General features: G+C 36.6%; 1 protein-coding gene across 1 annotated transcript in view; it reads right to left on the bottom strand.

Moving 5' to 3' along the window:
* The window catches only part of MYOM3 (myomesin 3), a 152,250-nt gene that overhangs the window by 43,757 nt on the left and 87,424 nt on the right, over positions 1–21,069 (bottom strand). The window contains exons 15-27 of the mRNA XM_063456551.1: positions 20,258–20,441; positions 19,793–19,967; positions 14,132–14,253; positions 13,502–13,689; positions 10,821–10,947; positions 8,698–8,876; positions 8,495–8,609; positions 8,200–8,356; positions 6,752–6,858; positions 6,097–6,141; positions 4,716–4,852; positions 2,270–2,414; positions 1,373–1,432 (exon numbers count right to left, since the gene is read on the bottom strand). Of these exons, the coding sequence (XP_063312621.1) occupies positions 1,373–1,432; positions 2,270–2,414; positions 4,716–4,852; positions 6,097–6,141; positions 6,752–6,858; positions 8,200–8,356; positions 8,495–8,609; positions 8,698–8,876; positions 10,821–10,947; positions 13,502–13,689; positions 14,132–14,253; positions 19,793–19,967; positions 20,258–20,441 (1,741 nt within the window). The remainder of the gene's footprint in view (positions 1–1,372; positions 1,433–2,269; positions 2,415–4,715; positions 4,853–6,096; positions 6,142–6,751; positions 6,859–8,199; positions 8,357–8,494; positions 8,610–8,697; positions 8,877–10,820; positions 10,948–13,501; positions 13,690–14,131; positions 14,254–19,792; positions 19,968–20,257; positions 20,442–21,069) is intronic.

Here is a 21,069-nt window from a genome sequence, read left to right as displayed (position 1 = left end):
GAAAATTGTTAGATATGCTGGAAAAAATAATCTAAATGTCTCAAATATTAGTTAAATCTTGTAAGGATTACTGTGAAAATTACCCTATGTATATTTTGCAGGTAATAACACAACGGCTCCTTGTTTTTTTTTCTTTTCTCCTCTGTCCGCAACGGAAGGAATGAATGTGAATGGATGATAGTATGGTGTATGAATGGATAAATCATCAGATCTTCCAAATAATTAAATATCAGCTACTCTTCTTTAATAAAAAACTGGCAAGTACAAATGGTGTAAATATATAATCTCTCATATAACAATGCCTAATATAATCTAATAAAAAGGTGTTAGAGAGAAAGGAAAATAGAGGAGCTTAATAAATATGGAATAAAAAGAAGGGGATGGTTAAGGTTGGGGATATTAGTGAGGGTAGTAACTCGAAGGAGCACAATCTAAAAATAGATATAAAAAAAGAAATACAGAAATAAAATATGAGTAAAATGTATACCCTTAACCAATAATCTTATATATACCATTCTGACCTATTTCTAAAAAAAAAAAAAAACGAAGAAAGGGAAGGCCTCTATAAAGGCCTTTCTCAACCCGAATGCTCAGTTGTTGCAGATCCCTCACAAGGCCAACATGGATATTTTTTAGCGCTGGGTTTTTATTTTTTTGGTGCATTATTTTTTTCACTAAAAAAATAAAGAAAACTTCAAATGGTAAATTTTAAAATGTTTTTCTTTTGTTTGCAGTTTTATTTGTATTCCCTATCACTCTTGTGAGGGGGTAGGTAGGGACATATTTAGGGAGTGGATAGGGGTGTCAGGCTTGAAGATTACTAAAAACTGGTTATTTAGTTATATGGGCCAAGGGCACTGGGCGGGGCCCACATTGTATTTAATAAAGGGCACAGAAGATTGGTTATTTCCTAGGCATATTATTATTTATAAAGGACCCAGAAGATTGAGCATCTTCTCGGCTGCCATTAATAAAATGCTCTGTAGACTGGGCATATCTTAAACGCTATCCTGGAACATATTATATTTAATAAAGATTCCAAGAAACTGGACAATTCCTGGGTCTTATCATGACATAATAAGTAGGCCAGAATAATTGACAGAAAATAAGGAACAGAATATAGTGTAGTATTTTGATATGTACTATCAAAATACTACACTATATTCTGTTCATTATGTTCTTGTTTTCCATACTACCTCACCCTTACTTGGATTTGAGGACATCTATAAGGCTGCTTCTCTGTACCCCTTTATACTATATATATATTTAATACATCTACAGAAGTCTCATAGCTCAGTTATAGAATACACTAATCATTTTATGAACTTTCTCTATTTTATATGTAAGGAATTAAATGTGTATTCGTTTATACCATTCTTTTTCTTCCACTGTTTTTTCTTCTGGTTAGCCTCATCCAAAATGTCATCAAAATCTGTAATAAGAAAAATAAAATATGCTGTTAAGTAACTGAACTTTAACAGCAGTTTGGTTATGGAAATACTTTAACATAATTCACTATTGTCAAAATGGCATTTACATCTTCATAGCACAAGTTTCAAACAAAAAACATGCAAAAGAACACCCTTTCAGAGAAATTCTATAAATACCACATATTGCTTTTTAAATATAAACATTAAAAACTGAAGAGATGCCACAATACAATACAATAGGCAAATGAAGGAAGGATATTATATAATATTTTTACAATATTATTATGTAATATTCTTTGGGGATAAGATGAAAAAAAAATCATATTCACTCACCCAAAATAAATGATCTATTAATCAAATTAAACTGTATGTTTTTCTCTACTATGGAGGTATTTATACATATTCATTTGTCCACTAAATGAATGAGCATATGGTCTAATTAACATATTTCACATTCAGAATGAAAATTATTTAAAATAATTTTTTACCTATAAATAATTTGTCTTAATACAAAGCATTGCCAATTTCTTTGTCCTTCTGGTGATTTATTTTAGATGATTTGTGTAACTGTACTAAATATTTGGGTATTAAACCAATATACAGACATTTTTATACTCTGGTGGCTGTTCCTCCAAATCTTTCTCTAAAACTTGAAAGAATAATAAAAAAAAAAATCTAAATTGTGCTATTTCAAAATTATTTTTAAAAACAAAATTAACTTGGTAGTGAATGGGCTAAAGAAACTAAATAAAATTAATAAACCTTGATTTCAGGTACAGTAAAAAGTATGATCTTGGGTGACATCTGGTTTATTTGTGCATGTGAAAATAGCTTCTTACCTTCCCCAGTGAGCGTCAGACTGAACTGATTTGATGCTTTTCCATCAACCACTTTGGCCGTGTATGTTCCTTTATCTTCTACACCAAAGTCTTCCTTGATGATCTCAATGAGGCCATTCTCTTTGTCGAAATTAATTTTTCGTTTCTGCAAAGGATAGGATATATGTAATCAGATTTTTTCTAGTAGCAAACACATAAATGTAAAGTTCAGTGATGTTTCATGTCTACTATGCTAGTTTAAATTTTTATTCAACGGAGGAAATTGTATCAAGATTGTGTTTCACATGGAAAAAATACAAGATACTCCATCATTAATGAAAAAGGGATGGAAAGCCTTCTCATTAGAAGTGACTTGCCTCTGTGCTGTTTGTAAGAAATGGCACTATTTACATTTTGTAATTTCCCCAGTCTCTGGTGGCTGGAAATGATTCATCATTTTGAAATCTAATATTAGCAAGTAAATTATGCTGATGCCAGCCATTGTGTGTGACCAACGCTGCTCAAAGAGAAGCATTGCAATCACTGCGTCTTCTGGAACAGCATTGTATTAGCAGATTGCGATTATTGCCTTTTTAATTTCTTTTAATTAAAAAAATAGGTGGCCTGTATATATACAATAAATAAGGAACACATCTAATAATTACTTCAAAATTGTCTTATCTCATTGTAGCCTAATTGTGTCTAGTGCACATCTGTATTTGTGTGTTAAGTACACCATAATTTAACTCTATTCTAATAACACACCAGATAGTGACACAGTCCCAGCTACTGACAATGTCCAAGCACTCCACCTGGAGCAAAATGGTTGCTATTTAGATGAAAATCTAGTTGGCGTACCAAATTCCAGAGAAGCATCCAACAGTGTAGCTTCCAGCAGCCAAGTCATTATGTACAGAGGCATCAAATTATCTGAGCACCCTTTATTGCTTACTACATAAAGCTATTGGAAAACTATTGGTAGCATATGGCACAAAGCAGAAAACCATACTGGAAGCTAGGCAATGTAAGAAGAGCTACCTACATGTTTTTGTGTAGTAGCAAATGTGCTTGCATAATTTCCAAATCTCCAGCAATATGCATGACCCAAAACTGGGAACTGAGGGTGGATAATAAAATAGTACCTGGAATTTTAAGCAGCCTTACTTCAATATGCATTTCTAACAGTCACGTATGGCTTCTTTATTTTATTTTTTTTATTTTTTTTTATTTTATAATAAGACATACAAAAATAATAAAAATTACAAATGTTATATACAATATTAATATTCGTTACGAAAATAATTTTAAAATAAAATTATTTATAGGTCATCTAAAGCAACACTTGAGTGGTTTAAGGGGAAACTTGTAAATGTGTTGGAATGGCCTAGTCAAAGCCCAGACCTCAATCCAATAGAAAATCTGTGGTCAGACTTAAATATTGCTGTTCACAAGCGCAAACCATCCAACTTGAAGGAGCTGGAACAGTCTTGCAAGGAGGAATGGGCAAAAATCCCAGTGGTAAGATGTGGCAAGCTCATAGAGACTTATCCAAAGCAACTTGGAGCTGTGATTGCCACAAAAGGTGGCTCTACAAAGTATTAACTTTAGGGGGGTGAATAGTTATGCACATTGACTTTGTATGTTATTTTGTCCTATTTGTTATTTGCTTCACAATAATAACAAAAAATTTTCAAAGTTGTGGGCATGTTCTGTAAATTAAATTATGCAATCCTCAAACAATCCATGTGAATTCCAGGTTGTGAGGCAACAAAACACAAAAAATGCCAAGGGGGGTGAATACTTTTGCAAGGTACTGTAGATAGAAATAAATAGATAGATAGATGGATAGAGATAGAGAGTGTTTGTGTGTGTAAGTTTAACAATATTTATTTACAAGGTGTGTGTTTGTATACAAACACTAAATATAGAGATATCTCTATGCATAAAAAACTTTTGGTTTAGGAGGGTTGCGGTAGGAGGGTGCGGGCATAGACAGCGAGCTGAACTATCAGTCAGCTTGCGAATGCGCATGCCGCACACATGAGCGATAGAGCTCTCAATGTTCATTCATAGGGTGGCAATGCCTCTCTATGAAGAACCCGATTGGTGCAGCGTGAAGCCGTCTGATTAAGCCCTGCTATTTCGTCATTTTGATGAAAAAGGGGGCGCGGCCTGCCGAGGATCTTGGAGCTGGAACGAAGGTAAGTTTATATGATAAAAAGCACTCAGATTTTTTTTTTTTTAAAAGACAAATTAATATAAAAGCAAGAATGAAGGCTAGGGGACCTGTCTTTATTGCTTTTATATGCTGACTATAGTAGTCCTTTATCTCTATGACCAGTTACATTACAACCTGGTTCAATAACTGATGGCGAGGATCTGTTTTCATACTCCTGTAATCCATACAAAAATAAACTCATTGCTTAGTACATTAGAACAGTGGCAGACAAAAAAGGGATCAACCTACTGGGGTATTTCCAATAATGTTGTCATTTAGAATCATCTCCAAGTTTGCAGCAGAGGAGAGTTTTTCCACCTGTAGCCAGAGTCGCACATCCCCATTTTCTAGTACTTCTTTATTCCAGCCAGAGATGAGCTGTATCACTAGAACCAGAGATAGGTGTTTTCAAGGAAGAATGATATAATAAAACCCTGTGGCTGTTAACGAATGGCACTACGATACATAACCGAAATGTGTTTATATACATGTTTATTGTTCATTGTTTACGATGCTGGATTGTTTTTGTCTTGATGAAACAGCAACTTTTTGAACATCTTTAAAGGTGTTGTTCAATTTCTAAGAATCAGCTCTCTTAAGAGAGCCAGTTAATATTATTTACCATAGGTATGGGGATATATTTAAGTGCAAGCTAACTACAGCTGCTTGATAAAACCTGGTGCTCCCTGAGCAACTCTCATGTTGGTCCCCACAAATCCCCTAGTACTTAAATCAGTTACCAGGCAGTGAACGTAACTGCTGCACAGCACCCAAAGTTCCTGTATCAGGTCACTTGGTGGGACATTTTGCAGATACCATTATCTACTTTTTAGTAGTAAATATGAAGCCATGCACTCATAAACTACTCACAAAATTAAAAAAAATAAAATTATTTATTCATTATAATTTTCTTGCTTTAAGAACTATCAGTAACGTAAGCGGCTCTGTCATCCGCTGCAACAAATCTGAGGTTTTCAGCAAGAAAATATCTTTACGAAATGTTTATCAACACTGCATTGGAATTTCAAGGAAATTCCAAACCCATTAACAGATATCATAAGACAAAGTCAGGACTATTTTGTCTATTGATAAAACCTTCCTTGATAAAAGACATAGCCATAGCAGTCGTCTGCTCAAGAGTACAGCACTGAAGTGGGCTCATAGTGATTTAAACACCAGAAGCTGAACAAAAAAGATGGTGGTACCAGGAAGGCAGCATTCGGTAAGTAACTCCCCATAGCTGCATTTCATGGCCACCGCACCACAATAGGCATTGCCACAATCATGATTCTTTGCTAAATATGGAAAGACCCTAGACAGTGACAGTCACTTCATTATGTCATTATTTAACAGGTTGACTGACCTCAAATTATAAAAACACAATATATTATTTTTCTTGCAAGGAATGCTTTCTGTAGCTTAAGGAGAATGGTTTAAAAAGTATAATGTATTACATCATATATGCAGATTTTATGAATATTTTTATTTTTAACTGAACATGGTAAGTACATGCCTCTTTGCATCTTTAGGCTGTCGAAATTAGATTTTTGTATGCCTCATTCATGAAAGGTACAATTTGTAGTTAGCCATTTGGCTATATTCTCGGAAACCAATTATTAAGTCAACTTACACGGATGTCGCACATCATGACTTTTCTTCAAAAGATCAGCTAATTCTGCAAGGGAAAGTTTATTTTATTATTGATTGGTAAAATTAATTTAACACTATCACCTTCACATGCATTCTTTACATTATATCAAAGGTTAAGAAAATGAGTATGTCAAAGATATTTCTTTTATTTTTTGTGGAATATAGGAATGTCTATCTGGATGTCTTTATTGTTTTGCTTTTAAGTTATTCTTTAGCCTAATAAACTATTTTCAAGGACTGTTGAAATGCCTTGGAGGCTTGTAGAGTAGTAGGGGATTGGAAAGCACAATGCTGACAACATTATTATATTGTAAAGCGCTACGAAATCTGTTGGCACTATATAAATGGCAATAATAATAATGAGAACACAATGGATGAATGTGTAAATGTGTTTGTTAAATCACAAAACAGTCATGTATTCCTGCCATCGGTTTTCGACTAGAAGTCTACAGCAGGGATTCAAGAGAAGATTGTTTTTATTACATTAGTATAAAATTAGTTTTTTAGAGAATACTGCATATATGCAAATATGAATCATTACTAAACAATAGTAATATTACAATGCTATATGTTATCCATGCTGCCTTTTGTGTGACCATTTAACAAGGTCCAGACATTTAATAATCAATTAATACCCTCTTCCGTTAATGTGTGGCTAGCAGATATCCCATCAGTGTTTGGAACCTCGACAGAATAGGTGCCTACATCTTCCTCAGATGGGTTTGTTAACACCAGCTTGGACCTATTTATTAAAAAAAAAAAAAACAATACAAATTAATTTTTAAGTTTTTGAATCTGAAACCACACACTTTTTATGTTGACAGAATATGCCATAAGAATATTTTTTTTTTTATCTGCAAATCTATTTCCGTACGGTTAGTAAAAACTTATACCTGGGGTAAGCAACCTTTGGCACTCCAAATGTTGTGGACTACATCTTCCATAATGTGTTTAGAGCCAAAATTCACAGGGGAGATGTAGTCTTTTGGCTACTGACAGGAAAATTATCTTTATGAGTGGCACTCTAACCCAGAGGGAACCACCGATCCCCAAATATTATTATTATAATCCTCATTACCCACATTCTATGGTCACGTGTTATAATAAACTAAATTGAAAGACAGATCACAATTGTTTTATGTATGTGAACAACTTTGCTTGCAAGTATATTTCGCTCTCACAATAACTTCATTATTTTGCTTTAATTATGGAGGACATTTGTAATGGTAAACTCTGGAAGACACTAATATGACTCAGCAGTCTCATTTCACGTCTGTTATATAATGTAAATATGAATCATTGGGAATAGAAAAACCTAATGAGACGTTATTGTCTAAATATATCATAGAGGAGGAAGAAATAGTTTTGACCTCTTCAATTTCAACCCGCATGAAGTTACAGGATGAATTTAACTTTAAATTGTTTTGCAGGTGTGAGGCTTACCCAGCCCTCACTAGAATAAAAAAAAACACTCTAATAAAAAAAAAAGTTTATTCCTTTTATGTTTTCAGTCCCTCTTCTTATTTATTTAATAATTAAAAAAGCTACAAAACATACCTTTATTCCAGCGCCAGTACAGATTTCTTGCACCAGCCTGTTCTCCTCCAGTGAAATTATTAATCATCATGCCTTTTGTCAGAACTTGTTTATACTGAAGCATTGAGGGCACACAGCACATCCACATCAATCACCATGATCTGTCAATTCAGTGCTTCTCATAAAGAAGCACTGAATCCAATTCATCTCTTTGAGAATCATTAGCCATGTTTAGCATCATTATGTAGTGCATGATGATGCCAATGGCGAAATCCTTCAAATCGAAGGATGTAAGGAGAAAGTGCATGTTTTCAATCAAATAATAACAGAAAATGTTTTACATTGTTAGAGAAAAGGGACAGTGTCTATGCACCAAAATCACTACATTAAAGTATCACGTTAAAATAATATTATCAGATCTCCATAGCAATTGCACTTTGTGATTTTCAAGGAGATAGGGAATGAACCTACGTGCAAATATGAAATTGGATATAACAGGGACCATTTGACACAAAAATGACAAACTGTTACAAGGATTAGAAATTACTTATTTCGTTCTTTTGAGATCTCTGTTTTCTCTGGATCTGGCTCTCCTTTATAATCTTTTGACCAGATAAACTCAGGATTGTCTATTGGCTCTGGGTTCTCAAAAGAAAGATATATGAATCCTTCATCATCTACACCAACTTCAATCTCATTTGTGCCTGTGGAAAAAGAAAAGAATCTTGTGAAAGGTTGCCACATATATCTCTTTTCCTAAAGGATGTCCGATTTATATGATACTCAAGGTATGGACCTAATACTAGATGGCAAACACTGTTCTGCTGGCCCAGAGATCAAACCTGGTTTTGTTGCTGCAATGACTGAGTTGCAGGGCAGAGACGGACTTCCAGAACCAGCTGAATTAATTGCAAGGACACGGAAATTGTAACTTTTTCCTGTCTCCAAATCAGAAACCTAAGACAAAAATAGTTATGTTTCACAGTGTTGTAGGTAATAGTGGCCATTGTAACAACATACACTACATTGCAATAACTACATTTACCCTAAGGTGACAGTCTGATACTGGGTTCTCGTTAACAGTCTTCCATTCATCAGATCCTTCTTTCAGCACCTCTATTAAATATCCAGACACTGAGCTACACCCCTGATAAACAGGAGCCTCCCAGTGAATCATTAGTGAAGTGTTGCGAACCTCTCTGCACCTGACATCATATGGAGGACCTGTGAGTATATAGAGACAGTTACAATTTTTATTTTCGTTTTTGTGTAAACATTCCACATTTTAGAAGAAATTGATTGAAGAGATGCTTCAATATTAGTTGATCTTAAATAATAAAATAGGTAATTGAAAGAGTTTTCAAAAACTTGTGAAAGTCATGTAACATGTCTAATTTTAGTTTTCTTTGGTTAGAGCTGCTGTAATGTCACTGCCTTAGAATACAGAACGCCTCACCAGTAAGTGTCCTTGGGTCATATCATTCCTACAATCAGGGATGGGAGAAGAGTCAATGCACTCTATTATTTTACTGTCAGCATTACATTTGCAGTCCTGAGATTGATAATGATTGCTACAGCACTTTTTAATAACTTTTTTTTTTTTTTTTAGAAATATATAATGTTACTGTATGTGGGCATTATGCTCAAATGCAAACATCCCAATGCCATTTTTAGTAGGTTGTACTGCTAGTGATGCCTTCAGGGTCATTACCAATATATATATAAGCAAGGTACTAAACACTTTTATTTATCTATGTCATTATTATTATTATTGTGTGTGATAAAAAAAAAATGCATTTTTGCTTCTATAATAACCCTGTAGGAAATATTGTGAGATAAAGGAAAGTTCTGTCTGAAGCTTTTCATTTCCCAAATATGTTTTCATAAAGGATGAACAAATACGTGAAACAGTTATCTGTCCCGTACCACCCCTGTTCGGCTCGGGAACATGGACTAATTTTCCCCTTTTATATCCACTGAACACCGACCACACCCCTGGCTTAACTTCAAAGGAACCAATTAACTTAAGTGCTTCCCCTGGGATGCCGCCATTCGTATAACCAAACCGATATTCTCTAGTGAATGGCAGCCATTTTGTCTCCCGAACGCAGGCAGCGGTACATGGCCGTCGAGCGTCTGGAACACCTTTCGGATGCTCTACCTCGTTAACCCGGGATAAACTGTACCACTGCCTGTTCCGCTCTCAGACTGTTCTGACTGGGAGTAGCATTTGCTCCCTAAGAGCCAGGGAGAGCGTTTGCTGGTGTTCACACAGGAACTCGAAAACCCAAAAGTTGACTGTCTGCTGCCACTTTTTCCCTGGAACTAATTTGGGCTACAACCTTGTGGCTGGCCGGTTAGAACTACCCTGATGGCGATTCCCTTACATCGAACGTAAGTTCACAACTAGGGCGCTTGGATCCTGGCTATCTGGGGATATGTTACATGTGGGGTTCCTGTGCTATTTAAGTGTATTTTGGGGGTGTTATCTGTGTTTTCTGTATGGTTCCCTGTAACTGAGAGATACTTGAGTTACCAGTCTTTGACTAAATTATCTCCCAGACACAGGGATGCCTAGGAGTTGTTTGTACTATTTTGTATGGAGACCCCATGCTGGGGGTCTGAGCATAAAAGGCTGCATTCAGAGCAATAAACTCTGATTACTCCCAGAACTATGTCTTGTCTGGTTACTGGGGTGAAGAAAGTTATAATTACACATGGTTCCAGTCTGGATGAGAGGAGAATTAGCGGAGCTAACTAGTCAAGTTACCCAGGGTCCGCTACAATGTGAGTGCTACGAATTATGGAAAGGTAGAGAAAAGTTTGAACTTATAAATAATTAGATATTGTTTCCCTATTATCGAGTTCTAAAGCAGGAAGCAGTGGAAACTCACAGACCATGTTACAGATACATTTGCACCTTAAAAATAAAAGGTGCCCACATTTTCCTAGTGCAATTCACAGTTGTATCTTCTGTCATAAGATTTTCAAACATCCAGTTGGCTTTAGGATTGCAAGAAAAAGATGTCACAATTGGGATGTACAGCGTATAAGCAGGAGAATAAATAATTGTGAGGTTTCAAAGGGCCACTGGAAGCTGTGTTTCAAAGAATGTACCAAAACAAACAACACCATTATGGAATTCAATGTATTGTTTTATTTTACTACCTGGTTCAGCCATTGTCCACTCCTCATATTTAAAGAGATCACTTGGTTCAGACATCTCTCCTACTCCTGCTGCATTCATTGCTCTGCCACGAAACTCATAAAAATTGCCTTCAGTTAGATCCGTAATCTTACAAGAACATAGAACAAAAATCAGAGGACACCATTAAAAGGAATGAAGATTGATGGTAGTAGTATAAGTAGTACTCAGTATACATATGCTAAAACCTAAATATTTCTGTGAAATTCAAAATTATATGGTAAGAAAATACACATGAAAATAATATATAATATGTAGTGATGTCCCGAACGGTTCGCTGGCGAATAGTTCCTGGCGAACATAGCTTGTTCGCGTTCGCCACATACGGCGAACATATGCGATGTTCGGTCCGCTCCCTATTCGTCATCATTGAGTAAACTTTGACCCTGTACCTCACAGTCAGCAGACACATTCCAGCCAATCAGCAGCAGACCCTCCCTCCCAGACCTTCCCACCTCCTAGACAGCATACAATTTAGATTAATTCTGAAGCTGCATTCATTTTTTTTGTGTTTGTGTTTATTATACATTATCCTCCATAGCCAGTAACCTGTGTTTATTATACATTATGCCCCATAGCCAGTAACCTGTGTTTATTATACATTATCCCTCCATAGCCAGTAACCTGTTTATTATACATTATCCCCCCATAGCCAGTAACCTGTGTTTGTTATACATTATCCCCCATAGCCAGTAACCTGTGTTTATTATACATTATCCTCCCATAGCCAGTAACCTGTGTTTATTATACATTATCCTCCCATAGCCAGTAACCTGTGTTTATTATAAAATATCCCCCCCATAGCCAGTAACCTGTGCTTATTATAAATTATCTCCCCCATAGCCAGTAACCTGTGTTTATAATACATTATCCCCCCACAACCAGTAACCTGTATTTATTATACATTACCTCCCCATAGCCAGTAACCTGTGCTTATTATACATTATCCTCCCATAGCCAGTAACCTGTGTTTATTATACATTATCCCTCCCATAGCCAGTAACCTGTGTTTATTATACATTATCCCCCCATAGCCAGTAACCTGTGTTTATTATACATTATCCCCCATAGTCATTTATCGTTGGACCTAGGCAGCATGATGTTTTAGGCCGGCCCAGAGAGTGAGTGAGTGAGTGAATAATATAATATATATGTTCAGAAACATATTAGTAATATATGTAAATCGGGTTCATGCAAAGAGGGTGAAAAGGTATTACAGAAAAACACACTTATTGCATCAAATTTACAAAGCCAAACTTTTAAAAGCTTTCCTCATTTCTTTCTCGGGATGAGGAATATATCGGTTCTAGACTGAGGATTTCCATCTGCCCAGTCTTTTAATAATATGCACTGGAGTGTCAGTGTTGAAGGAGACCGAAGCTGCCCCTATTCTAAATGAAAGACCTGAGACATGGATACAACTCAATCTTAGGAGTAGTGTTCTGATGTAGAAGATGAATTTAGCCGTAGTCAGAGGGATTCAGTGAGAGTAGTGGTGAAATGTGTGTGGCATGACTGAGTGTGGGTAAGTAAGAGTCAAGTATTTTAACTGGGCACTAGTTCTAGGTGGGATAAAGTGGTATAGCGGATGGATGAGTAGTTTGGTTCGTTTTAGAGGTTTGTAGAGAAAGTATATAGTGATCATGATTTTTAGCGATATCCAATATTTTTAAGGTGGTCCCAGTGCCACCACTCAGATCTGGTGTCACAATAGCTTGCATTTAAAAAAAAATAAACTTTTTTGACTGTAATATAATAGCAGTCAGTTTCCTTCATACGTGTGCGTTTCAGGGCCTGCCAGGGCACAGTGTCACACCAGTGCAACTCATATCTGGTGTAACAGTATTGTACATTAAAAAAAAAAAAACTAGAAATTTGACTGTGAAATAATAGCAGTCAGTTTCCTTCACACGTGTGCGTTTCAGGGCCTGCCAGGGCACAGTGTCACACCAATGCAACTCATATCTGGTGGAACAGTAGTGTACATTTAAAAAAAAAAAAAATACAAGGGGCTTGTTGTCACCTTTCGGGGGCCCTTGGTGTTGTACGTGGCTGGGTGGAGGAAGAGACCTTCAATGACATCAGTGAGGACAAGGAACGGGACATGGCTAGCTTGGTATCCAACCTTGTGCAAATGGGGAGTTTGCGGTTGTGCAAATGGACTGTTTGCGGTTGTTTGCGGTGCGTTAAACGGGGAGTTTGGTCTGTCACTGTGAAGCAGGCGTAACCCTTACATTACCTGATCGATACAACATCATACCTGATGTTTTAAAGCACGTTATTCCAAACAATTTAGGAATGTTAGGTGATTTATGCCCTTTATGGATTAAAACCAGACTCTGCATCAACTATGTAATTTTCCATGGGAGTTTTGCCATGGATCCCCCTCTGGCATGCCACAGTCCAGGTGTTAGTCCCAACTTTTCCATCACTATTGTTGCCAGAAAGAGTCCCTGTGGGTTTTAAAATTTGCCTGCCTATTGAAGTCTATGGCGGTTCGTCCGGTTCGCCCGTTCTCGAACATTTGCGGAAGTTCGCGTTCGCCGTTCACGAACGGAAAATGTTATGTTCGCGACATCACTAATAATATGTATATGAGACTAAAACGATGGATCAGATTTGTCCCTCTGCTATTGCATTGTACCTTGCACACCCTTTTGGTAATTGGCTCATTGTTCACATCTTTCCAATTTAATTCCGAAGAGTCATGCTGGTCCAGTAAGTATCCAAAAATATCTTTCCCCGCTGTGAACTTTGGGGCTTTCCAACCTATGGTCATTTCATCTTTTCCACAGCAAAGAAGAGCAAAGTCGTATGGAGCAGATGGGCAATCTAAGAAAAGCAAGACTTTTAGTTTGGATGCAAAACTTTAAAAGGTGATTACTCTTCAGCTAATTAATTGTAGGCATGCAATATCTAACTAAACCCCATACAGGGATTGTCCTTGGTGTACATGGTGTATACAGGCTTATGATCTTACATTATACCTGTAGTTTGCATATTATGGCAGAGAAACATAACGTATGCCTAATGCTTCTGCAATACTATGTTTCCGGTGTCAGATAGAAAAGAATAACAATTCATTTTGCAATATATTTACTAAAGTGAGAATTCAGAGTGAATTTGAAATTTAAGGTCGGGTAGCCAAACTGAAAGCATAGCTGACTTATACAGTTTGGCTATTTTGAGCTTTGAAATTAATTTTAAATTCACTTTAAATTCTTACTTCAGAGATTAACCCTGATGATGTTGTAATTTTGCATATAATACTTACATATGGCTTCATTTATGTTTAGAGGGTCACTTATAGGAGACTGTTCACCAAGTCCTGCTTCATTAACTGCCCTCACACAGAATTCATAATCCTTACCAGTCTCTAACCCAGGAACAGTGAATCTGCAAGAATTAGACAGAGTGTGGTATGCACTTTTTATTGAGAATGTGGTTATAAACATTAATCATCACACACCTAAGTGAAATTTAAAAAAAAATCTCCCAAATTAAATCTATTGAAAACCGTGATCAACATACATATGTAATGGCTGGTTATTGGTAGCCAAACAGTAACTAACCACACATTTTTATTGTAGAAAATGTACTTTTATATGGTGTATTTCCATAATAACATTGTTAACTGAGCCGCTGGATCTATATGGTCTTTTATAAGACAGAATAGTAAATGTTTTGAAATGCTTTACTCACAAATGTTAAAATGCTTGTTTGCATGGATCAGGATTTTAAGGCAATTGGTTTTGTTTTTGGAAACAGAAAAATAGTTATTCTCATTATTGTGTTCCTGCTCACTTATATGTGAGTATTATACCTTTTATATTCTTATCTGATACCACTTTATACAGAGAGCACTATTTGTTTCTCTTTTTCTCCTTATACCGAGGACCTGTATCTACCAACACCTAAATCCTACCAGTGGGGGATCAACGCCACTGAACGCTATATACTCTTGAGCTGGCTAAAGGTCTAAAATAGGTGAGTGAGAAGGACTGTTATTACCACCACCATCATCCTCTCATTACAGTTTTACACTATTGGAATTTTTCTTCTATTTGCATGTTTCCGCATCATATGGATACCTGATTCCCTCGGGTCCATTAAGGTCTATTGATTCTAATTACCACTTCAATCAAACTTGGACTATTATAACTCTTACATTTTTTTTATCAGGACTTTATTTCTTTCTTAGTTATTTTATGTAAGTACGCATGGTTTTTAGTTTTTGGCGCGACCTATATTCTGGTTTTTACTATCTCATTATTGTCTGTAATGTGCATTGTTTGTATATAAATGTAGAAAGACACTGTTATGTTAGTTAGAATTTAGTTTATATATCATTATTCAACATAACATCTTCAAGAATGCTGTAGAGAGAAAATCCATATTTGGAAACAACTACTAAAATAGTCCACAGGTAATTATTTTGCCATTAAATATACTGTACCATTTAAGTCCTTTTCTAAAAAGAAAAAAAAAGTTTGTGTGCACAGATAAGAGTCTTTTATCTCTGTTCTGCTTGTTCGCAAACATGTCAGATTGACATATTACTCTACTATCATATCCTTTAATGTTCCTAAAGTAGAGATTCACATGGTCATCTCATGGGGCTTTCGTGGTCCACAGATCTGACATAGGGATCCTTGGGTGGCACAAAGTGTGTTAAAGCGTATTGATTTATTTAGAAAATGTGAGTGTGTACAAATATGTTAAGTGGGTAACAATCTTATAGATGCGTTGCTATGTGTATGTAATTAAATGTTTCAATGTGTAATTGTTACCCAAAAACTCATGATAGATGGAGGAACTAGGAGGCTAGTTGCTGATTCTTTCTGCTGCCACATTGATTTGTCACTTGTCTAATAGACTCATTGAAATGTTTTAAAGGAGCACTATAGGGTCAGGAACACAAACATGTATTCCTGTCCCTATAGTGTTAAAACCACTATCTAGCCCCCTTGGTACCCTTTGCCTCCCTAAAGATAGTAAAACTCTTACTTGTATTCAAGTCTGAAGCTGCTGCCTCTGCCTGTGAACTTCGTCTGACCTCTGACATCATCAGAAGTGGTGGCCTGATCCAATCACAATGCTTTCCCATAGGGTTGGCTGAGACTGAGAAGGAGGCAGATCAGAGGCAGAGCCAGCACAATTCAAACACAGCCCTGGCCAATCAGCATCTCCTCATAGAGATTAATTGAATCAATGAATCTCTATGAGGAAAGCTCAGTGTCTGCATGCAGAGGGAGGAGACACTGAATGTTTGGATGCATTTTAGGCATGACCCAGGAAGGATCTCTAACAGCTATATGAGGAGTGGCCAGTGAAATTATCACTAGGCTGTAATGTAAACACTGCATTTTCTCTGAAAATACAGTGTTTACAGCAAAAAGCCTGAAGGTAATGACTCTACTCACCAGAACAAATTCAATAAGTTGAAGTTGTTCTGGTGACTATAGTGTCCCTTTAACATCTTGCTATGTCATAATGTCACTGACCTGGTGTGAGCAAAAGTGTTGAAGAACCCAACATTTTTTTTTTTTTTAAATCAATTACTTTGACTAACTTCTTACATTTCATGTATGCTTATATTTACATAAATAGTTACATAGTTACATAGCTGAAAAGAGCTGAAGGTTCAGCGTTCCTCACATATGTTTTTGCTGTTGATCAAAAAGAAGGCAAAAAACCCAGTCAGATGCACTTCCAATTTTGTTTATGAATAGATTTCCAGATAATGGTTTGTACTGGCCCTGGATATATTTGTATAATATTATCATATCCCCTCTGAGGCGCTGTTTTTCCAAACTAGATAGATTTACATTTTTTAACCTTTCTTCGTAACTAAAATGCTCCATTCCTTTTATCAATTTTTTAGCTTGTCTTTGCACTTTTTCTAGTGCCATGATTTCCTTCTTTAGAACAGGTGCCCAAAATTGCACAGCATATTCAAGGTGTGGTCTTACCAGCAATTTATAAAGAGGCAAAATTATATTTTCATCCCGAGAATTTATGCCCCTATTTATACATGACAAAACCTTAGCAACTGCAGATTGACATTGCATATTGCGGCCTAATTTGTGGTCTATAACAATTCCCAAATCCTTCTCGTGTGTTGTTATCCCTAATTCACTACCATTTAGGGTGCAAGTTTTCAGTTATTTCTTGCAGCTAATTAAAAATAAAAGACATGACTGAAGCTTCTGTGCTATGTTTGATATAAATGAAGTACAGTGGTGAAACAACCAAGGTCGCAAGTGTCACAAGAATGACCGGGCCCATCACTGCAGGGGTCTCTGCTGCCCTGTTGACCCATGCTGATGCACAGGGTTGGATTGGCCCACCGGGATAACTAGGGCGTGCATTCACCAGATGACTGGAAGGAGGGGAGCGTACAGTACAGTTTCTTCCCCCGCCAGTCACTGCATGTAGCACGGCCGAGCAGATCGCCACCTGACAGGAAGTTCTCACTGAGAGCAACAAGCACTTCCTGTCAGGCTGGGTACCTCGGTCTGCTCGGCTACGCTACATGTAAGTGAGCAGGTAAGAGGGGAGACAAGGGGATGGGGGAATGAGACACATGGAGGAGCTGGGGTTGGGGAGAATGAGACACTTGGTGGGGTTGGGAGGGAATTAGACTAATGAAGGGGCTGTGGAGGAATGAGACACATGGAGGAGCTGAGAGGATGAGACACATGGGGGAATGTGATACATGGAGGAGTTGGGGAAAAAAGTAGACACATGGAGGGGCTGGGGGAGAAATAGACACATGGAGGGACTGAGGGGGATGAGATACATGGAGGAACTGGGTGGAGAATGAGACACATGGAGGACTTGGTGACATTACTTTTCCCTGAAGAAACCTAACTTTTCTTCACTTGTCGTAAGTTGAAGGAGAAAAACAAAGATGTGTGTGGAAGTAAAGCTTCGTATAAATATTTCTACCTTAGTGTTTTAAATGAATAGAGCCATGTGCATAGTTAAAGTAATTTTTATTTTCTATCAAGTTAAATAGTAGAGGCTTATACTCCATGGATGGCAGTAGTGAATGATTTTCATAACATCTTATAGCAGAAGTAACCTTATCTTTCCTGATAACCCCTTTAGCATTGAACAAAATTATATCACATCTCTTGAAATATACAGTGGTGCTCAAAAGTTTGCATACCCTGGCAGAAATTGTGACATTTTGGAACTGATTTTGAAAATATGACTGATCATGCAATAAATATATTTTATTGAAGGATGGTGATCATATGAAGCTATTAATCATCACATAGATGCATGGCTCCTTTTTAAATCTTAATGATAATAGAAATCACCCAAATGGCCCTGATAAAATGGTAACATACCCTTTAATTTTTGCATTGTTACAGACACACAAGGTGATACACACAGGTTAAAATGGCAATTAAAGGCTCATTTCCCACACCTGTGGCTTTTTAAATTGCAATTAGTGTCTGTGTATAAATAGTCAATGACTTTGTTAGCTCTCATGTGGATACACTGAGCAGGCTAGATACTGAGCTATGTGGAGCAGAAAAGCGCTTTCATAAGACTTTATAAAGATGTTAAATTATATAAAAATATATCCAAAGCCTTGGCAATGACTCAGTTCTGTTCAATCACTTATTAAGAAGTGGAAAATTTGGAGAAAATTTGGTCAGGTAGACCAAGAAAGATTTCAGCCACAACTGCCAGAGAAATTGTTCGGGATACGAAGAAAAACCCACAGGTAACCTCAGGAGAAATACAGGCTGCTCTGGAAAAATATGGTGTGATTGTTTCAAGGAGTACAATACGACGATACTTGAAAAAAAATGAGCTGCATGGTCGAGTTGCTAGAAAAAAGCTTTTAATGCACCAATGCCACAAAAAAACCCGGTTACAATATGCCTGACAACACCTTTACATGTCTCACACCTTCTGGCACACTGTAATTTGGAGTGACGAGACCAAAATAGAGCTTTATGGTCACAACCTTAAGTGCTATGTTTGGAGAGGGGTCAACAAGGCATATCGTGAAAAGAATACCATGTTATCAGAAAATACTGGCAGACAATTTGCATTCTTCTGCACAAAGACTGCACATTGGACACTCTTGGACTTTCCAGCATGACAATGACCTTAAGAACAAGGCCAAGTTGACCTCTTAGGCAACTATTACAAAATACTACATGCTGTTATTGATGCTAAAGTGGGCAATACACAATATTAGTAACTTAGGGTATGCAGACTTTTAAACAGGGGTCATTTTTTTTTATTATTTCTTGCCATGTTTTGTTTTAGGATTGTGCCATTCTGTTATAACCTACAGTTGAATATGAATCCCATAAGAAATAAAATAAATGTGTTTTGCCTGCTCACTCATGTTTTCTTTAAAAATGGTGCATATATTCCCAATTCTTCAAGGGTATGCAAACCTTTGAGCACAACTGTATAGAATGTATAAGTTCTCTGACCTGCCCTCAGCACTCTTAGTCTACTATTGTTATCCACTGCTGTAGACATTCCTATTGTTGTCATCCACGGTTGGACATATTCATATATAACTAAATACATATATTATATATATATATAATGAAAAGTAATTTGTGCTTGGTCCTTGGGTCCTTTTTTTCCCCCCCAAACCACTCCAGTGTTATGTTTAGATGAGAATAGGTGTATAACGTTTACATCAGAAATAAACTTTTCTGAAAAACAGAAAAAAACATACAACTTGGTACAAAGGTATTAAATGATTATTATAGTAAATTTGGACCACATACGTGAATTTTGAAAGGTATCAGCTCTTTATTAAAAAGCTGATATTCACTGAGCATTAATTGTAGGCTAATTCGTCATTAGCCAGTTCTGCTTATTTATGTACTCTTATGCAGTGGACTCGCATGCATTTTACTTTTCTTGTAGAAAATCTAATCATACTCACCTGTTACATTTCAATGGTTTATTGTTTACTGGTTTCCAATCTGTATCCCCAGAGAACCTACTATATAAATAGTAGCCAAGAATCTCTGGATCACATTCAACTTTTCCCCACTGTACTACGGCAGATGTCTTAGTGTCTCTCAGAGCCATGATATGGTCAGGAGCTGGAGGCACAACTGTAATATGAAATAATTTAGGTTTACAAATGTTGTTGGCTCATATGGGCCATGACATTTAGATTGTGTTTTCATGGGGTTAATTACTTAATCCGTGATAAACTGAAAAGCGAATTACACATTTTAGAACAAAAAAAGAAAAACTGTAGAAAGCAGCTGGCTTGGAGACTTTTTATGTTTTTGCTATATTCTATGTATAACAGGATGTACTAATGGGCAGCCCAGTCTGCATTTGAACATTTTAGGTGGCCTTCTTGGCCAAACTGTTTCTCCACAAATCTGGCAATTACCTAGTGTTGCTTGAAGCGAGATTGGCTCACTTGACTCAGACTGCTCACTCATTCCATACTTGTTCACAGCCTGTACTCTGAAACAATACGATTTGCCTTCCTCAAGGTCAAACACAGGTAGTCTCGTAGAATTCACAGGTGTATCCAGATTTATTCTTTGCCAGCTATTGCTGCCTGCAATTGACTAGACAAGAAATGTATGTAAACTTAATGGCATATAATGTCAGCAATGCAGTTAAAATAGGCAATAAATATGCAGTAAACATGGCAGAAGTGTAGGGTACTAAAACCAAATTAAAAAGAGTAAATAAGTGAGTTGCAAGGAACTGTTGATGCATACATGCTTATTATCCATTCATATTGTAATGATACAGCCTTAAATTCAAATTATCATATTATAGGGACACTCTACTGTCAAAATATAAAAACATTATTTTTTTTTAAATCACAGTTTAGTAGGTATACTCCAAACAAAACCATTTATGCATTTTTTTTTTAATTTGGGCTTATAAAACAGCTCGCAAAACCTGCATTTCTCCTGTCTTCTGCCTTTGCTATTCCTCCCCTTCTAACCCCACCCCGACTTTCTGTGTCTGCCCAATCACAGATTGATCAATGCAGTTCAGTGGGAATTGTTGCAAGGCAGGTACTCAGATTAATTGCCTGCCTCTTGAGCTTAACAGTGTTTAGCAATACAAACAAGGAAGTAACAGGACCGTCTGTCTGATTGACAGCCTGACAACATGAATTTATTAAAGTAGGAATTTCTATTTAAATCTTAACTTTTTGTTAAATGAAAAGTGGACATAATC

The sequence above is a fragment of the Pelobates fuscus genome, chromosome 1 (genome assembly GCF_036172605.1).
Source record: "Pelobates fuscus isolate aPelFus1 chromosome 1, aPelFus1.pri, whole genome shotgun sequence".
NCBI lineage: Eukaryota > Metazoa > Chordata > Amphibia > Anura > Pelobatidae > Pelobates > Pelobates fuscus.
Note: the sequence above shows the minus strand (reverse complement) of the source record. Positions and strands in the feature narration are given on the sequence as shown.